Here is a 16,692-nt window from a genome sequence, read left to right on the forward strand (position 1 = left end):
GGTGACAGCATGCGTGGGTTATTATATTGTATATCTTGTAATTATTTGTCTCTCTTTTTTCTAGTACAATTAAATAAACTACTTTAATGTTATATGCAAATAGAAGGACAACTAAAAACCTGATTTATATTGCCCTTATTATGATATGAAAAAAAGGGCAGGCAATATTTAATTAACATGTCGTCCTTTTTTTGTTTTTTAACTAAATTATGTAGTACTACTTCTCTATAAAGGAGGCTAGTCAAATTGCTTGAGAGACGAGTTGAGAGGATAAGAAAAAGTAGTATGGCATTTCAGAGGTACCTAGTTTTGGGTATCTTACTTCTTCATGTCTCATTAATGAACACCATTGTTGTTAGCCCAAACCATTACAGTACTGCTTCGCTCAACCGGAGCAGTTTTCCAGTAGGTTTCATTTTTGGGACGGCGTCATCATCTTATCAGGTACGTAAGTCCCAGTTTTCTATATATATAGTTTTTCTGAGATTTCTCAAGCATATATATATGCATGGTGATGTGTATTGTTTGTAATTCCAGTACGAAGGTGCAGCAAAAGAAGGTGGTAGAGGGCCATCTATATGGGACACTTTCACCCATAGATATCCAGGTCCTTCTTTCATCTCTCTCTTCTCAAATTATTAAATAAAACGAATTGAAACGGGTAATTAATGATGAATTTCCGCCACAATCATGGGTGATTTACCACAATATGGGTGAATATTTGCTGTTTTTAGTTAACTAATGACCACAATTATTAGAGCAGAAGTTAAACTCCTTATTTACATCCTAAATACTATATTTTCCATTGAAATTTCAGGTAATATAACGGATCATAGTAATGGAGATGTAGCTGTTGATCAATATCACCGCTACAAGGTATATATATATCTTTGATGATTTTGTAACATTTAATATTTTCTAAATTTTTTATGATACAGGAAGATGTGCACATTATGAAAGAAATGGGTTTAGATGCATACAGATTCTCAATCTCATGGTCCCGAGTTTTACCAAGTAAGTTTCACATTTACTTCATTCTGCTCTTTTTTTTTTTTTCTTTTTTTTTTTTTTGAATATTAATTAAATAATAAAATTAATTATTTTTAGGGGAAGCTTCACTTTAGCCCCTGAACTTCTATCCGATTTTACAAACCCCTAAACTTCTAAATTTCTCATTTTAGACTCTTGAACTTTCAATTACTCTCAATTAGAATCATTCCGTTAATTTTAGCCGTTAAAAATACAAAAAAAAAAAGACCAAAATGTCCTTGATTTTCATTTTTAAAAAAATAAAAAACGTTTTAGAAATTGAAATTTTATACAAAAGTCAGAGGTATAAACGTCATGTAACATTTAAAATCTGACGGAATGGTTCACATTAAGAATAATTGAAAGTTCAAGAGTTTAAAATGAGAGATTTGAAAGCTCAAAGAGGGTTTATAAAATCGAGTGAGTTTAGGAAGTTAAAGTGAAGTTTACCTTTATTTTTATTAATTAACTTAAATTTTTAAGATAAGATCAAAACTAATGTCACAAGTTAGAACAGATGCGGGTGGGTTTGTTCTTTCTTTGTGACAGCTGGAAAGCTTTGTGGGAGTGTGAACAAGGAATTAAATACTACAATGATCTATTCTTTCATTGTGACAGCTGGAAAGCTTTGTGGGGGTGTGAACAAGGAAGGAATTAAATACTACAACGATCTAATCAATGATCTCCTAGCCAAAGGTTATATATATTCAATTTATCGTGTGCTCATATATAATTAATTTACTATATAGTTTACTACAACTAAATTAATGTAGGTCTAAAGCCCTTTGTGACACTCTTCCATTGGGATCTTCCCCAAGTCTTAGACGACGAGTATGGCGGCTTCTCAAGTCCTCAAATTGTGTGAGTCACGAATTAATTACTTTATAGTCCTCTATATTCACCTGATTAATTAACACATTTTCCAATAATATTATTAATATCACCATCAGACCTTTTTGAATTAAGATCTTCTTCATTTTATTTAAATTGGATAATATTCAAGTATTTTTGTTCACTTAAAAAGTAAAAAGATAAAAATACTCCACCACTATAACTAATTAGATATTCTACCGTTAATTTGAACTGGAGGGGATCTTGTTCCCAAAGTTTTAAGTTGAGAACCTATTTCCGAGGAAAAAATTAAAAGGAAAACTATATATATTTACCCTTCATACTAGCTTATTATGAAGCATTTTGCAAGCTGGACTCTTTATCATTAATTTATTGGTTTTAGCCCTATAGATCTTATAATTGAATGAAGTTAAAAATGGTCTTGCTGTAATTAAAAAGCCAAGTGGATCAGGCTTGGGTCTAGTTTCAATTAAGTCCAATTTCAATTAGAGTAGACTCATTGGGATTGGAATACAAGTCTCTTGTGTTTTGTTATGGGATACGTGTCCCAGCTCCAACGGTTTAGTTCTAACTGGAACTAAACCTTATAAGCCAAGTCTTTGATAAATGCATACTCTAAATTCAAGGTCTTTAATAATTTGCTAATTTTGTTCTTTCTTTCTTTCTTTCTTTCTTTCTTTGTGTTTTCTTGTATAAACAAAAGCCATGATTTTCGGGATTTTGCCGAACTTTGCTTCAAGGAATTTGGTGATCGAGTGAAACACTGGATTACACTAAATGAGCCACTAGGCTACAGTGTTAATCTTTATACAATTGAGTTCTTAGCATCGGATCGATGTTCCAATCAGCAAAATCAAAATTGCACAATCGGAAATTCCAGCATAGAGCCATATTTGGTTTCACACCACCAGCTTCTTGCTCATGCAGCCGTCGTGAAATTGTACAAGCAAAAATATCAGGTTCCTATCAAGAAAGCAAAATTCGTATTAGTTACTTAATACAGTTGATGCTAGCTAGTTGCCCACTGGATGCTGATTTGTTACATTAGTTGATAATTAATTCATTGTTTTGTTATACATTGAAATCAAAATGTTATGAATTGGTCGTGGGTCTCCAAATTTATATATATAATCTAAGTTTTTTATTTGTTATTAAGGGTATTTTTATCGCTTTAGGATATATTGCAATTTTTTGATAGTTTGGAGGGACAATGCTTTTCAATTAATAATTTAGGGAGGACATTGCAAACTACTGGTTAGTTTTAAGGGGATATGTGTACTTTTTCTCTAAAGTCTAAAATATTTAATGTATATTGTAAATAATATTCACCATATGCATCATATGATCAATTATAGATAATTTATTGAAATTATTTTATATTATAATCATAAATAATGCTAAAATCTACACTTTTATTTCACGACTATATATCTCATGCTACTAAAATGATGCATATTACAGGCAAGACAAAAAGGGTCAATAGGAATAACATTAGTGGCAAGTTGGACGGTGCCATATTCTAATGCCAAGCATAATCGTAAAGCTGCACTAAGAGCCCTTGATTTCTTGTTTGGATGGTAAGTGTTGCATGATTTTATTTTATTTTTTTCATATAATTTGTTTTTTTTCTTACTACGAAAGATACATGTGGGATTTTTTATTTTTTTCTGCGGACATAAGGGTTCAACTAGCGGCCACAATCTCTCAAATAGAGGGAATAGAATCCTTTCTATCTCAAGTGAAATTATTTTATTATATTTAATAATTAAAAAAAAAAATTAGCTTATAAGTTCTTTTTATTTATAGATTTTACATAAATTTGTAAATAATTTGAAGGTAACTTCACTTTATATCCCTAAATTACCACGTGATTTGACGAGCCCTCTAAACTTTAAAACCTTTCAATTTGAATCCTTGAAATTTCAATTGCAGTCATTTTGAACCCCCCGTCAGATTTAGCCGTTAACTTCTAACGGCAATACTTAAAAAGGCCAAAATGTAACCGTGGGTCATGCCAGACCCACGTTGGTCTGCAAACCCACGTCGACGACCAACAAGCACTATCCCAAGATCCTCCCAAGTTTGATTGCCACCGGCGCATCAACGTTTTTGAGATCCAACGGAATGCGCCGATTTTCAGTTGCTCCTGCAGCGCCATCATCAAACCGTTGTCACCCGGTCAAGACAAGGTGCAGCTGCGTCTTATTTCGGTGACCTTGGTAGAACTCCTACTGTGATGCATCATAGAGCTTAGCGTCAGCATACCACATGCTCAACCGGCCGCCTTTCTCGTAGTAAATTCCGATCCCGTGGGTCACGCCAGACCAACGCTGGGTCTTCTCCTACGACGGAAACATCATGTTCACCGCCATAATATCTCTACTTGTCGTAATCCTAGCCTCCTCGTCTTGATTATCCACATGCGCGCTCCATGGCCGTCTTGTACGTGCTCAGGCCCTCTCGGTTTCGTAATTTCCACACATTTAGCATCGACACCTCTCTTTCCAACTCACCCACGAAAGGCGTCAACCCGTCTTCCATATCCACGATCCCTTTGTTCTTGTTCTTGTACAGCTTGGAGGAGCACAATCATGGGTTGGATTGCGTTATTTGCTTGAGCCCGTTAATTTGAGGAAAACGAGATGGGGAGAGAGCTAACCCACAGTGGGTCTCTAGCTGGGTCTCGGCCAGAGAACCCCTTTTTCTTTTTTTCTTTTTTTTCTTTTTTTTATTTGGAATTGAGGGTAAATTTGAAAATTATATAAATGCCAGGGGTATAAACGTCGTTGTCTAACTTTTAACGTTTAAAAGAACAATAATAGAAGTTTAAATTGACTGCAATTAAAAGTTCAGAAATTCAAATTGAGAGATTTTAAAGTTTTGAGAAAAACTTGTCAAATAGAGTGGTAATTCAAGGGTCTAAACTCTAAAGTGAAGTTACCCCATAATTTTATAATAAAAGTGGCACTATTCCCCCGATTAATGAAGGACAAACCAAATTTACTTTTTAAAGTACAATGGATTAAAAGCTTTGGATTAAGAAAGAAATGCCCAAAAGTTGAATAAGTCATCAATATATGTAAATGTTTACTATACAATTATCAAATCGATGGATATTAATATTGCAGGTTTATGGACCCCTTGACCAATGGTGACTATCCACGTAGCATGCGATCTCTTGTTGGAAACAGATTACCCAAGTTCTCAAAAGAGCAATCCAATATTGTAAATGGGTCGTTTGATTTTATTGGATTAAACTACTATACCACCACTTATGCAGCCAATGCACCTCATCACAATGCTGTAAATGCAAGCTACACAACAGATATGCGTGTTAATCTTTTAAGTAAGTATATGCTACAAACTCAATGCTAAGTGTTTTACGATTGCCATATAATTAAAATGATAAAAATCGGCATTTAATTTGTAAATTTTTACTATCATTTATCAAATTATGTTACAATTGTATAACAATCTATTATAAAGCATTTCTCTTGATATTACGATTATAATTTGCTTATGAAACTAATAAAATTAGACCATGACTTTTGGATGTGGCTGCAGCCGAGCGAAATGGGATTCCCATTGGTCCAAAGGTGCGTACCAAATAAATCAATCCATTTTCTTGTACTTAATTGAACATACATATGTGTATATATATATATATACACGTACATAGAAGTCTCGTAGAAGATTGATAATTGGGTTGATTCATCTTAGATCGATAGATAAGGTTTGAGAAAATTCTCTTGTAAAACTCACAACCTTCCCCATTTGATTAAATGACAATATATATGTATATATGCAGGCAGCTTCTGATTGGCTCTATGTGTATCCGAGAGGAATACGAGATATTTTGCTATACACAAAGACAAAGTATCATAATCCGCAAATTTACATCACTGAGAATGGTAATTAAATTCTCAATACCATAATTAAAAATATATAATATGATAGTTATATTCCCTTTAAATCTAATTAATTAATTAAGATGATCCCCACATCACAGGAATTGATGAGTTTAATAACGCCTCATTGTCCCTCGAGGAAGCCCTTGTCGACAACCATAGAATTGATTATTTCTATCGCCATCTTAAATACCTTAATAGAGCTATTAAGTAAGTGCTTAATTAACAATACTTTCTCTTTCTCTCTCTCTCTCTCTCTCTCTCTCTCTCTCTCTCTCTCTCTATATATATATATATATATAGTTTTTAGAAAATTTTAATTAATTTGAGGTTCGTCTTTTGTATATACAGGGATGGGGTAAACGTGAAAGGATACTTTGCGTGGTCACTATTGGACAACTTCGAATGGAATAGTGGTTACACCGTTCGATTTGGTATCAACTATGTGGATTATAAGAATGGGTTGAAAAGACACCCAAAACTGTCAGCCCATTGGTTCAAAAGCTTCTTGAAGAAATAGAGTACATGATGCATGCGTGCATGCTTAATCTCACAATGACCAATTAATTAATAAACAGGAGAAGATCATTTCCTTTCCATTTATGTATATGTGTTCCTCGAATATGTAATGTCAAATAAATTTTTTTTTTTAAAAAAAAAAAAAAAAAAAAAGAAAAGCATTTCACTAAAAATAAAATATTGACAATAAAATGTCTTATTTCTTTTCACTTTAAAAATTCACCTATCTTAAAAATTTCCCAGGCAGTGCATTTTCATCTGAAACGGAATTAAGAATTTAACTTTATAGGGGTTCGACTACATCAGACTTTTTCTTCTGCTTTTTTATTTTTTATGTTTTTAACTTTGATGTTGGTGGAATGGAGGTTCCGCAGAGAAAAATCTCTTCACTAGCTGGTAGAAAACTCACGTGATTTGCATTTCATGTTGAAACAAAATTATCTCCAGCTGGTCTTTCCTTCTTTGTAACAAGCACGCACTCATGAAATCTTGAAACAAGAATATTTGCTTTTCATTTTTCAAGCATCACGTACGATCACGAGATCTGCTGCACGTTGATTCACGCGTGTACGTGTTGCAGTTCAAAGCAACTTGGGTTTTTGTATTCTTGCTTTGTCTCTCACACACAGTACTGTGAAAATTAGCATTATTGTGTGCAAATTAATTAATCCTTTTGAAAAAGAAAGAAGATTGCAAATCCCATATCTTAATATTTTTTTTTTCAACCGTTGAATATTTAAATATTTTGACAAATCTTATGAAAAGATTTTTGCATTGGCCGGGTGGTTAAAAAACGTTATCTAGCTAGTTGAGCAAAATTAGAGTAAACACATGCACATCCAATTAGAATCATTAGATGGATCTATGGAGCAATGTCTTGGATATTTTTATATTTTCATTAGGATATGCATGGAACTCACTTCATTTTTTTATGATTCAAAAGAATATATTCTCAAAAAAAAAACAAAAAAAAGAATATATTCATGGAAATTCTGTCTGTGAACCGCTAGCGTTTCAGATTTCCAGACAATGAACTCCTGCCTAAACACACATGCAATTAGAATCATTAGATGGATCTAAGGAGCAATGTGTTGGATATTTTTATATTTTCATTAGGATATGCATGGAACTCACTTCATTTTTTTATGATTCAAAAGAATATATTCATGGAAATTCTGTCGGTGAACCGCTAGCGTTTCAGATTTCCAGACAATGAACTCCTACCTACTGCCATTATTAAATAAGGCACATGGATCATAATTAATTCGAGGAAAAGGCCTACAGACAACACCCAATCCATCAGGATTCAGGCATCAGACTGCTCTAAAACGACGAAAAAGTTTCAGTAATGTTGCCCTTTTTCTGTTCTTTTTTCGTAATTTATTCTTTATATATTATTGGTGGTGACTGTTGAACTCAATATGTTTCACGTGATGAAATTAGGAATTGTCGATCTGTTGTTTGGATAAAGTCGTATATGCCACGACAGGCTAAGGCATAGGCATATACTATATATATATCAAGAGAACGTGAAGTTTCCAAAACATGGCGATCCAGATTATGTTGGAATAGAATTAATATTGAACTCTTGTTTAACAAGTAATTAGCACCTCTCAGGGTCCACGCTAATACCAGTGGCCAAGAGTGTGACACACATTACATGTTTGCTAAAATTTATTTTCCTGTAAAATACATGTAAACCCCATAGTTGGACTTGATCATACGAGATTGATCAGTAGATTGAAGAATCCATGCTCATAAATCATCTGTTAGATCCAATCAAAACCTCTAACACGAAAGATTCTTGATGTTTTTCTACTTTCTGTATTTTATTTTGTCATTGTCTATAAAAAATTAGGAGTGTCCAATACGTGGATGATCTACTTAATTATGCCTACTGAATAAGACCCACAAGACTCCAAAAGGATCTTGAAATGAAGAGAAACCGGTCAGGCAAAGATAAGAGGGCAAAATGATCTTTTCAATTGACAGGACCGCAACACCCAAAATTCTTTTTATTGGAACCCGCCGGCAACAAAGGCTTAAGAGAAAGCCCTCACTATTGAAAACATGCATAAAAGATGAACAAAAAATGAGCAAGGGATAGATGTATAATAGTTCACATTCATCTTCCAATTCTCATGTTTCTTTTCAATGACACCGTTTTTATGCTGCATTAGAGTACTTTCTTAAATTAAGAACAAAAAATACCTCTCAAAACATATTAACAAGCAAAGCCTAGTCATTTTCCTCTAAACACGTTAGAAAACCCAATTTCCATTTGTTTAGATTATGATTTAGGGTTTATTTCCTTAAAGGCAACTTAAAATGTGAACGTAAAGAAAAAAAAATTTATATTTTGAAAGGTACGCTATTCAATTCTTAAAGGGATTTCTTTGCATTTAAAATTTGGTCAATGTTATGATCTAATTTTTAACATATTTAATTATAAATATTAATTGTATTCTACGTGATCAAAATGCTTGAATAATACCTTTCAATCTTGGCGACCATAATTCATATAATTATATAAATGGCCCACTATGGAAATATGAGGATTACATCGATTAAATATCACGAACATAAAGCTCTTACAAAGCTTTATGCTTTTGCAAAGTATAAAGTTCTGCAAAATCATAGCCATTTGTTATGAGGTTACAAAGTCATAGATACAAACAAAAATTCTTATAATCAAGTGTTATCTATGACTTCAATCTCCCGCTAACTCATGTACAAATACAGTTAAAGAACAAATCTGCTCCGAGCAAACTGGATCTAAGACATAGATAGCAAAATTTCCTAACAAAATTTATTTGAACTGGCCGTGAGATAAGCCTCACACCGAACTATCCATGCCGTGAGAAATAACCCAACACCTAATTATTCCTCCTCGCCCATGAGGACAGATTTAGAAAGAATAAACATCTTATTCAAAATAAACAACTAGCAAGCAACATCAATGGTTGGAGAGGAGATGAACGGCACAACATGGTAGAAGGTGGCAGACGCATGGCGGAAATGCCAAAGTTGCTGATTTGGTCGGAAAACACCTACAAACATAAAGTGCGCAAAAAAAAAAACTGAAGGGGTGGGGGATGGTAGGAGCGGGGAGTAGAAGGGGAAGGGGAGAGGAGAAGGGCCGAGAGACGGCTTGTAAGGTTTCCCAAAGAAGCACGTTTTTACTCCACTTTAGTTTTGAATGTCTAAAAGTGAAAGGTTATAATTTTATATATTTAGAGAAAGAGAAAATTTAGATGGACTTAATTTATTATTTGTTCTAAATTCCTTAATATAACAATTTGTATTTATTAATTTCCTTATTTGATTTGATCATTAATCACACTTCACCTATTAATGTTAGAACGAAAATGCTACATGTCCTCCTCTCGTTCTACTCTCATCCTCTCACTTTTCAAAATTATCATTAAATCTGTGAGGTCATATGCGTCTCACATATGGAATCTACAGATCCAATGGTGATTAAAACAATAAAAAAATTATATTTGATCTAAATTTTAATAGAGGGATGCTACAGTTTCCATTAGTGTTCTCTTCATCCTACGTTATTTTTTGTTTTTTTAGAAAACAATATATATCTACGTAGGACCATGAGAAGGAGATTAATACCATGAGAAACCGTAGTATTTCTCATTTTAATATATTTTGATTTACACTTATATATTATATTTAGGGAAATACTAAGTGTTCACTTGATTGTAAGTGAATATTATTTTTTAAAAACCGGGTGAGAGAAATAAGCGCCAATTTTTGTTTCGTTTTTCTTTTTTAAAATAATATTCACTTAGGACCAAGAGATCAAACACATAGCATTCCCCCTATATTTAAAGGAACACTTATCCCAATTTGAACTGATTCGGATTCTAATATATATATATATATATATATATATAGAAAATGTTAGGTGTTCTATTGGTATTCTTATAGTTCTAAATAAATATTTTTTTTCCAAAAATTAAGTAAAAAATAATAGCTAATTTCTTTTCTTTTTTCTTTTTTTAGAAAAAATTCACGAGTATTCTTTCTCCATTTATTTAAACTATCTTTATGAGTGGTGTTTCTTTTATTTAAACATTTAGTCCGAGTGGTGCTTTTTTTATTTAAAGAATCATTCTAAGAGGCTCGCTTCTCTATAAGAACCCTGGACAGATTCTTACCAAATTAAAAGGTGCCGGACAGTGCCACACCCTGAATAAGAAAAATCAGTCATGGCATTTCAAGGCTATCGAGTACTCCTTCGCCTCCTGCTCTTTGTTGGCTTATTGATTGGTAATACCATTGCTGTTACACCAAGCCATCACACTGCTTTACTCAACCGGAGCAGTTTTCCAGCGGATTTCATTTTCGGGACGGCATCAGCGTCTTACCAGGTAAGTCCTGCTTGGATTTCCTCCAAGTTTGAATCATATATTATAGAGTTTTTCTAATTCATGTGTCCAGAGAATATGTCAAGCATGATGCATATATATATATTGTGTGTGTGTCACTGTGTCACGTGTGTTTAAATTCCAGTATGAAGGTGCAGCACATGAAGGTGGCAGAGGACCAAGTATATGGGATACTTACACCCATAGATATCCAGGTTTCTCTCTCTAGCTCCTCATTGAAATCAAAGGTTTTTTTTTTTTTTTGGTGCGCAGTAATTTCAATCAACATTAAAAAAAAAAAAAAAAATAGAATACAAGAAGGAATGCTATAATTTACTTGAAGTTCTTTACAAATTGATGGGACCAACATTTTATGTGATATTTATCAAATCAGTTACTAAAATATAGACGGTCATGCACATAGCATTTTACATTAATGTAATTATAACGTTATCATGTTTACAAACTAATGATACAGTTCATGTAATACTTATCATCTTAACTACTAAAATGTAAGATAGGGTTCTAATTCCAAGGGTTTAAATTAGAGGTCGGAGTAGGAGACCAATGGCTGAGTTCAAGGGTCAACAAGACCAAAACAAAGTATCTATTTTTAAAAAAATAAAAAAGTTTCAAAGTAACGCCTAGAAATCTTTTTTAAAAATAAAAAAAAAAAAATCTTACAAATATAAGATTTATGAAATTGCAGGTAGGATAGCGGATGGCAGTAATGGAGATGTGGCTATTGATCAATATCATCGCTACAAGGTATATACAGTTAGTACACATAATTAAAGAAAAACAATCTCACAATCTGATTTGTCTAATTATTCAGCCTAACTAATTAAACACAAGATGATGAAAACGAACTTAAAGATTTTGGCAACAGATTTATATTTCACATTATGTATTATAGGAAGATGTTGGAATTATGAAGGAAATGGGTGCAGATGCTTACAGGTTCTCCATCTCATGGCCTCGAATTTTACCAAGTAAGATTCTCGTTTACATCAATCTCTAGAGCTACTTTACACAAAATCTAGACAAAAACAAAAAGATAATAAATGGGGTACAACCCAAATCTACATCAAGGTTTTGGAAACATGATTTGAATCTTTTACCATTTTCTATTCAAAAAATGAAGGGCAGGTAAATTGAGACTCTCTGCTGAAGTTGAGAGTCCACCCGCACTAGTTTTTTTGACAAAGTGCTCCTCTCTTGTCTGATAATGAATAGGGATAATAACAAAAATTCCCAACAAGAAAAAATTGGGATCCTTGGAAACAATATTTCTGACCCTTGTATATGATTATTTGGGGTCTAATGTCAGAAGGAAAGCTAAGTGGGGGTGTGAACCGTGAAGGAATAAAATACTACAACAACCTCATCAATGAGCTCCTCGACAAAGGTCATGATTCAACCTAGTAAAATTCTAGCATAACATATGCCATCAACTCATGATGTTGCTTTTATAATTAATTTACTCTTTATTTTTCTATTACTAAATGCAGGTCTAAAACCCTTCGTGACAATCTTCCACTGGGATCTCCCCCAACCCTTAGAGGATGAGTATGGTGGTTTCTTAAGTCCTCGCATTGTGTAAGTGATTTAATAAGTCATATTGTATATCCATTTTTCTTTAATGGAGGACCTTTTTCTGTAATAATAATATCGTAATTATTTCCCTAAAAATAAAAAAATCATAATTATGATTTCAATAAGGACCAACGTTGGGATAGAAAAAAAGAGGCAAAAGAGAAAGATTGAGGTCTCATTAATTTGATGCCGGTAAAAAAAAAAAAAAAGGGGTCCTATTCCTTTGATGGAATACATTATTTAAATGATTGTAAAAGTTAATCAAGGCGCTGAATTTGGCCTGGAATTTGTTCAACATATATCCTGTTGAAAGCCCATTTATACAATTTGAGCTTTTTTTCCATCGACAAATCATAATTAAGCAAATGCATGCTCAAGGTTGAAGTTTAATTTATGTATATGCATGTGGGCATGCATGTTAATTTTCAGTGATGACTTTCGCAACTATGCTGAGCTTTGCTTCAAGGAATTTGGTGACCGTGTAAAGTATTGGATCACAATAAATGAGCCATACACCTTCAGCGATGGTGGTTATGCTACCGGGACATTAGCACCGGGTCGATGTTCCAGTTGGCAAAATCTGAATTGCACAGGTGGAGATTCAGGCACAGAGCCATATTTGGTCACCCATAACTTGCTTCTTGCTCATGCGGCCAGTGTTCAAGTGTACAAGCAAAAATACCAGGTTCCACTTGCAAATATTGCTCATTTTTACTATGCTATGAGTTATAGAACAATTACTCACTACCAGGAAAAAAAAAAAAAAAAAGGCCAAAAAATGCCGCTATAAATCTAAAAAAGTCGATAAAATAACACACCAGTATTTTTCTCTATGATTTTAAATGTCGGCATATATAGGCGTGTCATAATAGGCAAACACGTACTGGTGTTTCACAATAGGTAAACGCTGTTTTAAATTAATTGTTTGATTGTTCAAATAATTACTATGACTATTTACATTATGTTAAATTAAATTGGAAAACACGAAATTTTAATGTTTTTCTATATCTGCAAAATAAATAATTAGAGAACAACCCAATGATTTAGTCAATCTTAGCATAAATTTGTCAAGTTTGATATATAGAGACAGTTTTTGTTACAATTCCATTAATTTAATTTCTTGCACTATTATATAATAGAATTTTATATATTATGCAAAAGAAATATTTATAATCATCATGATTAATTCAACTTTCAAGTACAAATTTTTCATTGTGTGTTCAGGCCGCACAAAAAGGTGTAATAGGGATTACACTAGTGTCCAGTTGGTTTGTGCCAATCTCTAATGCCAAGCACAACCGTAATGCTGCGCTGCGTGCTCTTGATTTCGCCTTGGGATGGTAAGCCTTTTTTTTTTAATCCAAAATGATATTTTCAATAATTAGTTGTCCAAATCACTAATAATTAGGCAATAATTGGGAGAGAATCTATTAAATCCATTTGCTCAAATAAGTAGCCTAGCGTTTCCAAAAAATAGTTCAATCGGTGATGGACCACACCTTATGAAGTAAAAGCTCACTAGTTCTAATCCTTCTTCCTCCTTTCCTTATATGGATATGTCAAATAAATAAGTAGCCTAGCAACCCATATAGGTTCTGTCACCATTACTATCAAATCGCTTGCAATATTTGTCAAAAGTGTTCCTATTATGTTTAATCCAAGAGACTCAATAACACCCCCTAGGGCTTTTAACCTTAAAATCTTTGTCACTAGGGTTTTTATTGTCGGGTAATTCTCACTCTAGAATACGCAAGAAATTAAAAATTAAAAAAAAAAAAAAAACAGGATTAGCTGCAATTCATGGACTAATTTGAACAAAACTACATATTTTAAATTGTCCATGGTTGATTGCAGGTTTTTGGACCCATTGACAAATGGTGACTATCCGCACAGCATGCGAGCTCTTGTTGGAAATAGATTGCCCAAGTTCACACAAGAGCAATCGAAGCTGGTAAAAGGGTCATTTGATTTTATTGGATTAAACTACTATACTTCTAATTATGCAGCCTATGCACCTCACCTTAATTCTGGAAAGCCAAGCTACTTGACAGATTTTCTTGTTAATCTTACAAGTAAGTTGATACAACCCTTTGAACCAATTTTCATGTGCTTTTTATGTATCTTATACTAATTAACTAGACCACCATTTTTTTTGTCTTGGCAGCTGAGCGCAATGGGATCCCCATTGGTCCTGTGGTATGTACTAAATAAATCTCCGTTCTTTTTCTTTTCATCCTGAGTGACACTTCTTTTGAGTTGTCCTCGGAGACAAAGATGGCCTTCCTTTTATATATATATAATCATATATTTCTTTCCCTCATAGCTAATTTCTAATGATGTCCTTCTTTTAATAAAGTGAATATTTTCCTATGAAGAGGCCCCTTGGTCTATATCCTGACAACTCTTGATGAATTCATTTAACAAAAGGACAAAAATACATGGTGGGGCTAAAACTAAAAGAATATATTCACTCAAAGGAAACATCAAGTCTTGAATATACATGGCGTGTGAATCTGTGATGAAGAAATTTCAGCAAACGCCAATACGTAGTTTAATTTTTTTTTTCTTGGGTAATTGAGAATCAACATATAGCTTAATGTTAATTAAGACAACTTTTGCCCATTGGTCACAGTCACACACGTGGAACAAATAAAGTGATTCTGAATTTTAAAAACAGTAATCATTGACCAACTACATATACAGCTGTTTGATTGCAAAATATATCAATTTCTTCCCTGTATATAGTTCTTTTCAAATAAAAACATTCACTTGAGACAAACACGGAAAACTAATTTCGTGGAATCTTTAATTGAAAATTTGAGATGAATGATTACTTTAATACGGTATTAAATATTACTTATTTAAAAAGTTTAATTAAGATGAAAAAAATAATAAATTTAATTATTTAATTAATATTCTATATAAGAAGTGTAAGAAAATTTTCTCTAAATTTCACAGGCTGCATCAAGTTGGCTCTATGTTTATCCCAAAGGAATTCGGGATCTTTTGCTTTATGTCAAGGAGAAATACAATAATCCGCTAATCTATATTACCGAGAATGGTCAGTTCTCTTCTTCTTCTCCCCCGCCCCCTTTTTTTTTTGTCAATCATTTTCACATAACTTGATGACAAATTGAAATAAAGTGGTAGCCACTAATTGTCCAATTAAACTATATATATATATATATATATATAACTATATTGTAGGAATTGATGAGTACAATAACGCCACCTTGTCTCTTGAGGAAGCCCTTGTGGACAAACAAAGAATTGAGTATTACTATGGCCATCTCTGGTATCTTCGCAAGGCAATCATGTAAGTGCTTAACAATAGACGACTATTTATACAATTGTTATATAACTCGATGATGTGGCCATGCCCCTCCCCCCAATCCATTGAAAAAAAAAATTTAAGGTAAAAAACAAATTAATTATTTTTTTGGTGCCTATTGATCCCTACTTACTAAAATTTTTGGCCCTTGGCCTCTATCCATCCTGAGCTCTGGCACCATCCCTATGTATAAAAGTCATATAACTATCTACTAAAATAAAATTTCTCTAAACAATATAGAGCTTTCTCTCACTTGCTCTTAAATCTAGCTGGTTTTGACATTTATTTTTTTGTTTGTGTGGGGTGCATGGGGGAAAATAGGGATGGCGCAAACGTTAAAGGGTACTTTGCATGGTCATTGTTGGACAACTTCGAATGGAGTTCAGGTTACACCGTTCGGTTTGGCATCCACTATGTAGACTATAAGAACGGATTGAAAAGACACCCTAAGCTTTCAGCCCATTGGTTCAAGAATTTCCTCAAGAAGTAGATTGACATGAAAGGAATGTTCATATAATTATTATTATGAACTATATATCTATCTATTATGGGACCTTGTCCAATTAATAAACTAAAGATCTTTTCTTCTCCATGAGTATGTATGCTCTTTAAATAATGTCATTTTTGTTTGTATTGGACTCAAATGCTGGTTGTTAAGTAAACTGAAGTTCATTTCATCTCCATCCACAATCCTTTACTTGTCCTGAAAATTCTACCAATGACTATAATTAAGCATCTGCCTAATTGTGAACACCTGTAGATTAATTTTTTACTTTTTCTTTTGACGTAAAATCCATCTTGCACAAAGGAAGAGGTTCGCTGCAAAATGAGATCAAGATTCTTTAGAATTTCCAAAATATTCTAACGTCTACATTTATTCCAATCTCAATCATAGTTATTAAATTAAAATGGTGGAAGTTTTGTCATATAGGTGTTAAATATTGTAAATAATATAGTGATAAACGTTGATACACAAAATTTCCACCATTTAGCTTGAAAATAATGGTTGGGATTTGAAAAAATATTCTTATAATCTAACATTCATCCATCCATGTAATTGAGGATAGAGATC

General features: G+C 33.0%; 2 protein-coding genes across 3 annotated transcripts; both read left to right on the plus strand.

Moving 5' to 3' along the window:
• Positions 1–279: 279 nt before the first annotated feature.
• LOC132163335 (beta-glucosidase 12-like) lies at positions 280–6,364 on the plus strand. Of its 2 annotated transcripts, XM_059573584.1 has the most exons (13): positions 280–444; positions 538–607; positions 818–876; positions 939–1,014; positions 1,648–1,725; positions 1,803–1,890; positions 2,585–2,840; positions 3,343–3,458; positions 5,010–5,227; positions 5,446–5,477; positions 5,690–5,792; positions 5,891–5,999; positions 6,141–6,364. In XM_059573584.1, exons 1-13 carry the CDS (start codon positions 286–288, stop codon positions 6,307–6,309), a joined length of 1,533 nt encoding a protein of 510 aa, XP_059429567.1. In that variant the 5' UTR covers positions 280–285; the 3' UTR covers positions 6,310–6,364. The 2 variants fall into 2 exon arrangements, with proteins under 2 accessions (XP_059429567.1, XP_059429569.1); XM_059573586.1 differs by lacking the exon at positions 2,585–2,840 and having other exon boundaries at positions 1,803–1,888.
• Positions 6,365–10,481: 4,117 nt separating this feature from the next.
• Positions 10,482–16,110, plus strand: LOC132163337 (beta-glucosidase 13-like). The gene is made up of 13 exons (XM_059573587.1): positions 10,482–10,696; positions 10,839–10,908; positions 11,403–11,461; positions 11,610–11,685; positions 12,024–12,101; positions 12,205–12,292; positions 12,719–12,974; positions 13,514–13,629; positions 14,144–14,361; positions 14,454–14,485; positions 15,248–15,350; positions 15,497–15,605; positions 15,942–16,110. Exons 1-13 carry the CDS (start codon positions 10,535–10,537, stop codon positions 16,108–16,110), a joined length of 1,536 nt encoding a protein of 511 aa, XP_059429570.1. The 5' UTR covers positions 10,482–10,534.
• Positions 16,111–16,692: the final 582 nt, after the last annotated feature.

The sequence above is a fragment of the Corylus avellana genome, chromosome ca10 (assembly GCF_901000735.1).
Source record: "Corylus avellana chromosome ca10, CavTom2PMs-1.0".
NCBI classification, from domain to species: Eukaryota; Viridiplantae; Streptophyta; class Magnoliopsida; order Fagales; family Betulaceae; genus Corylus; species Corylus avellana.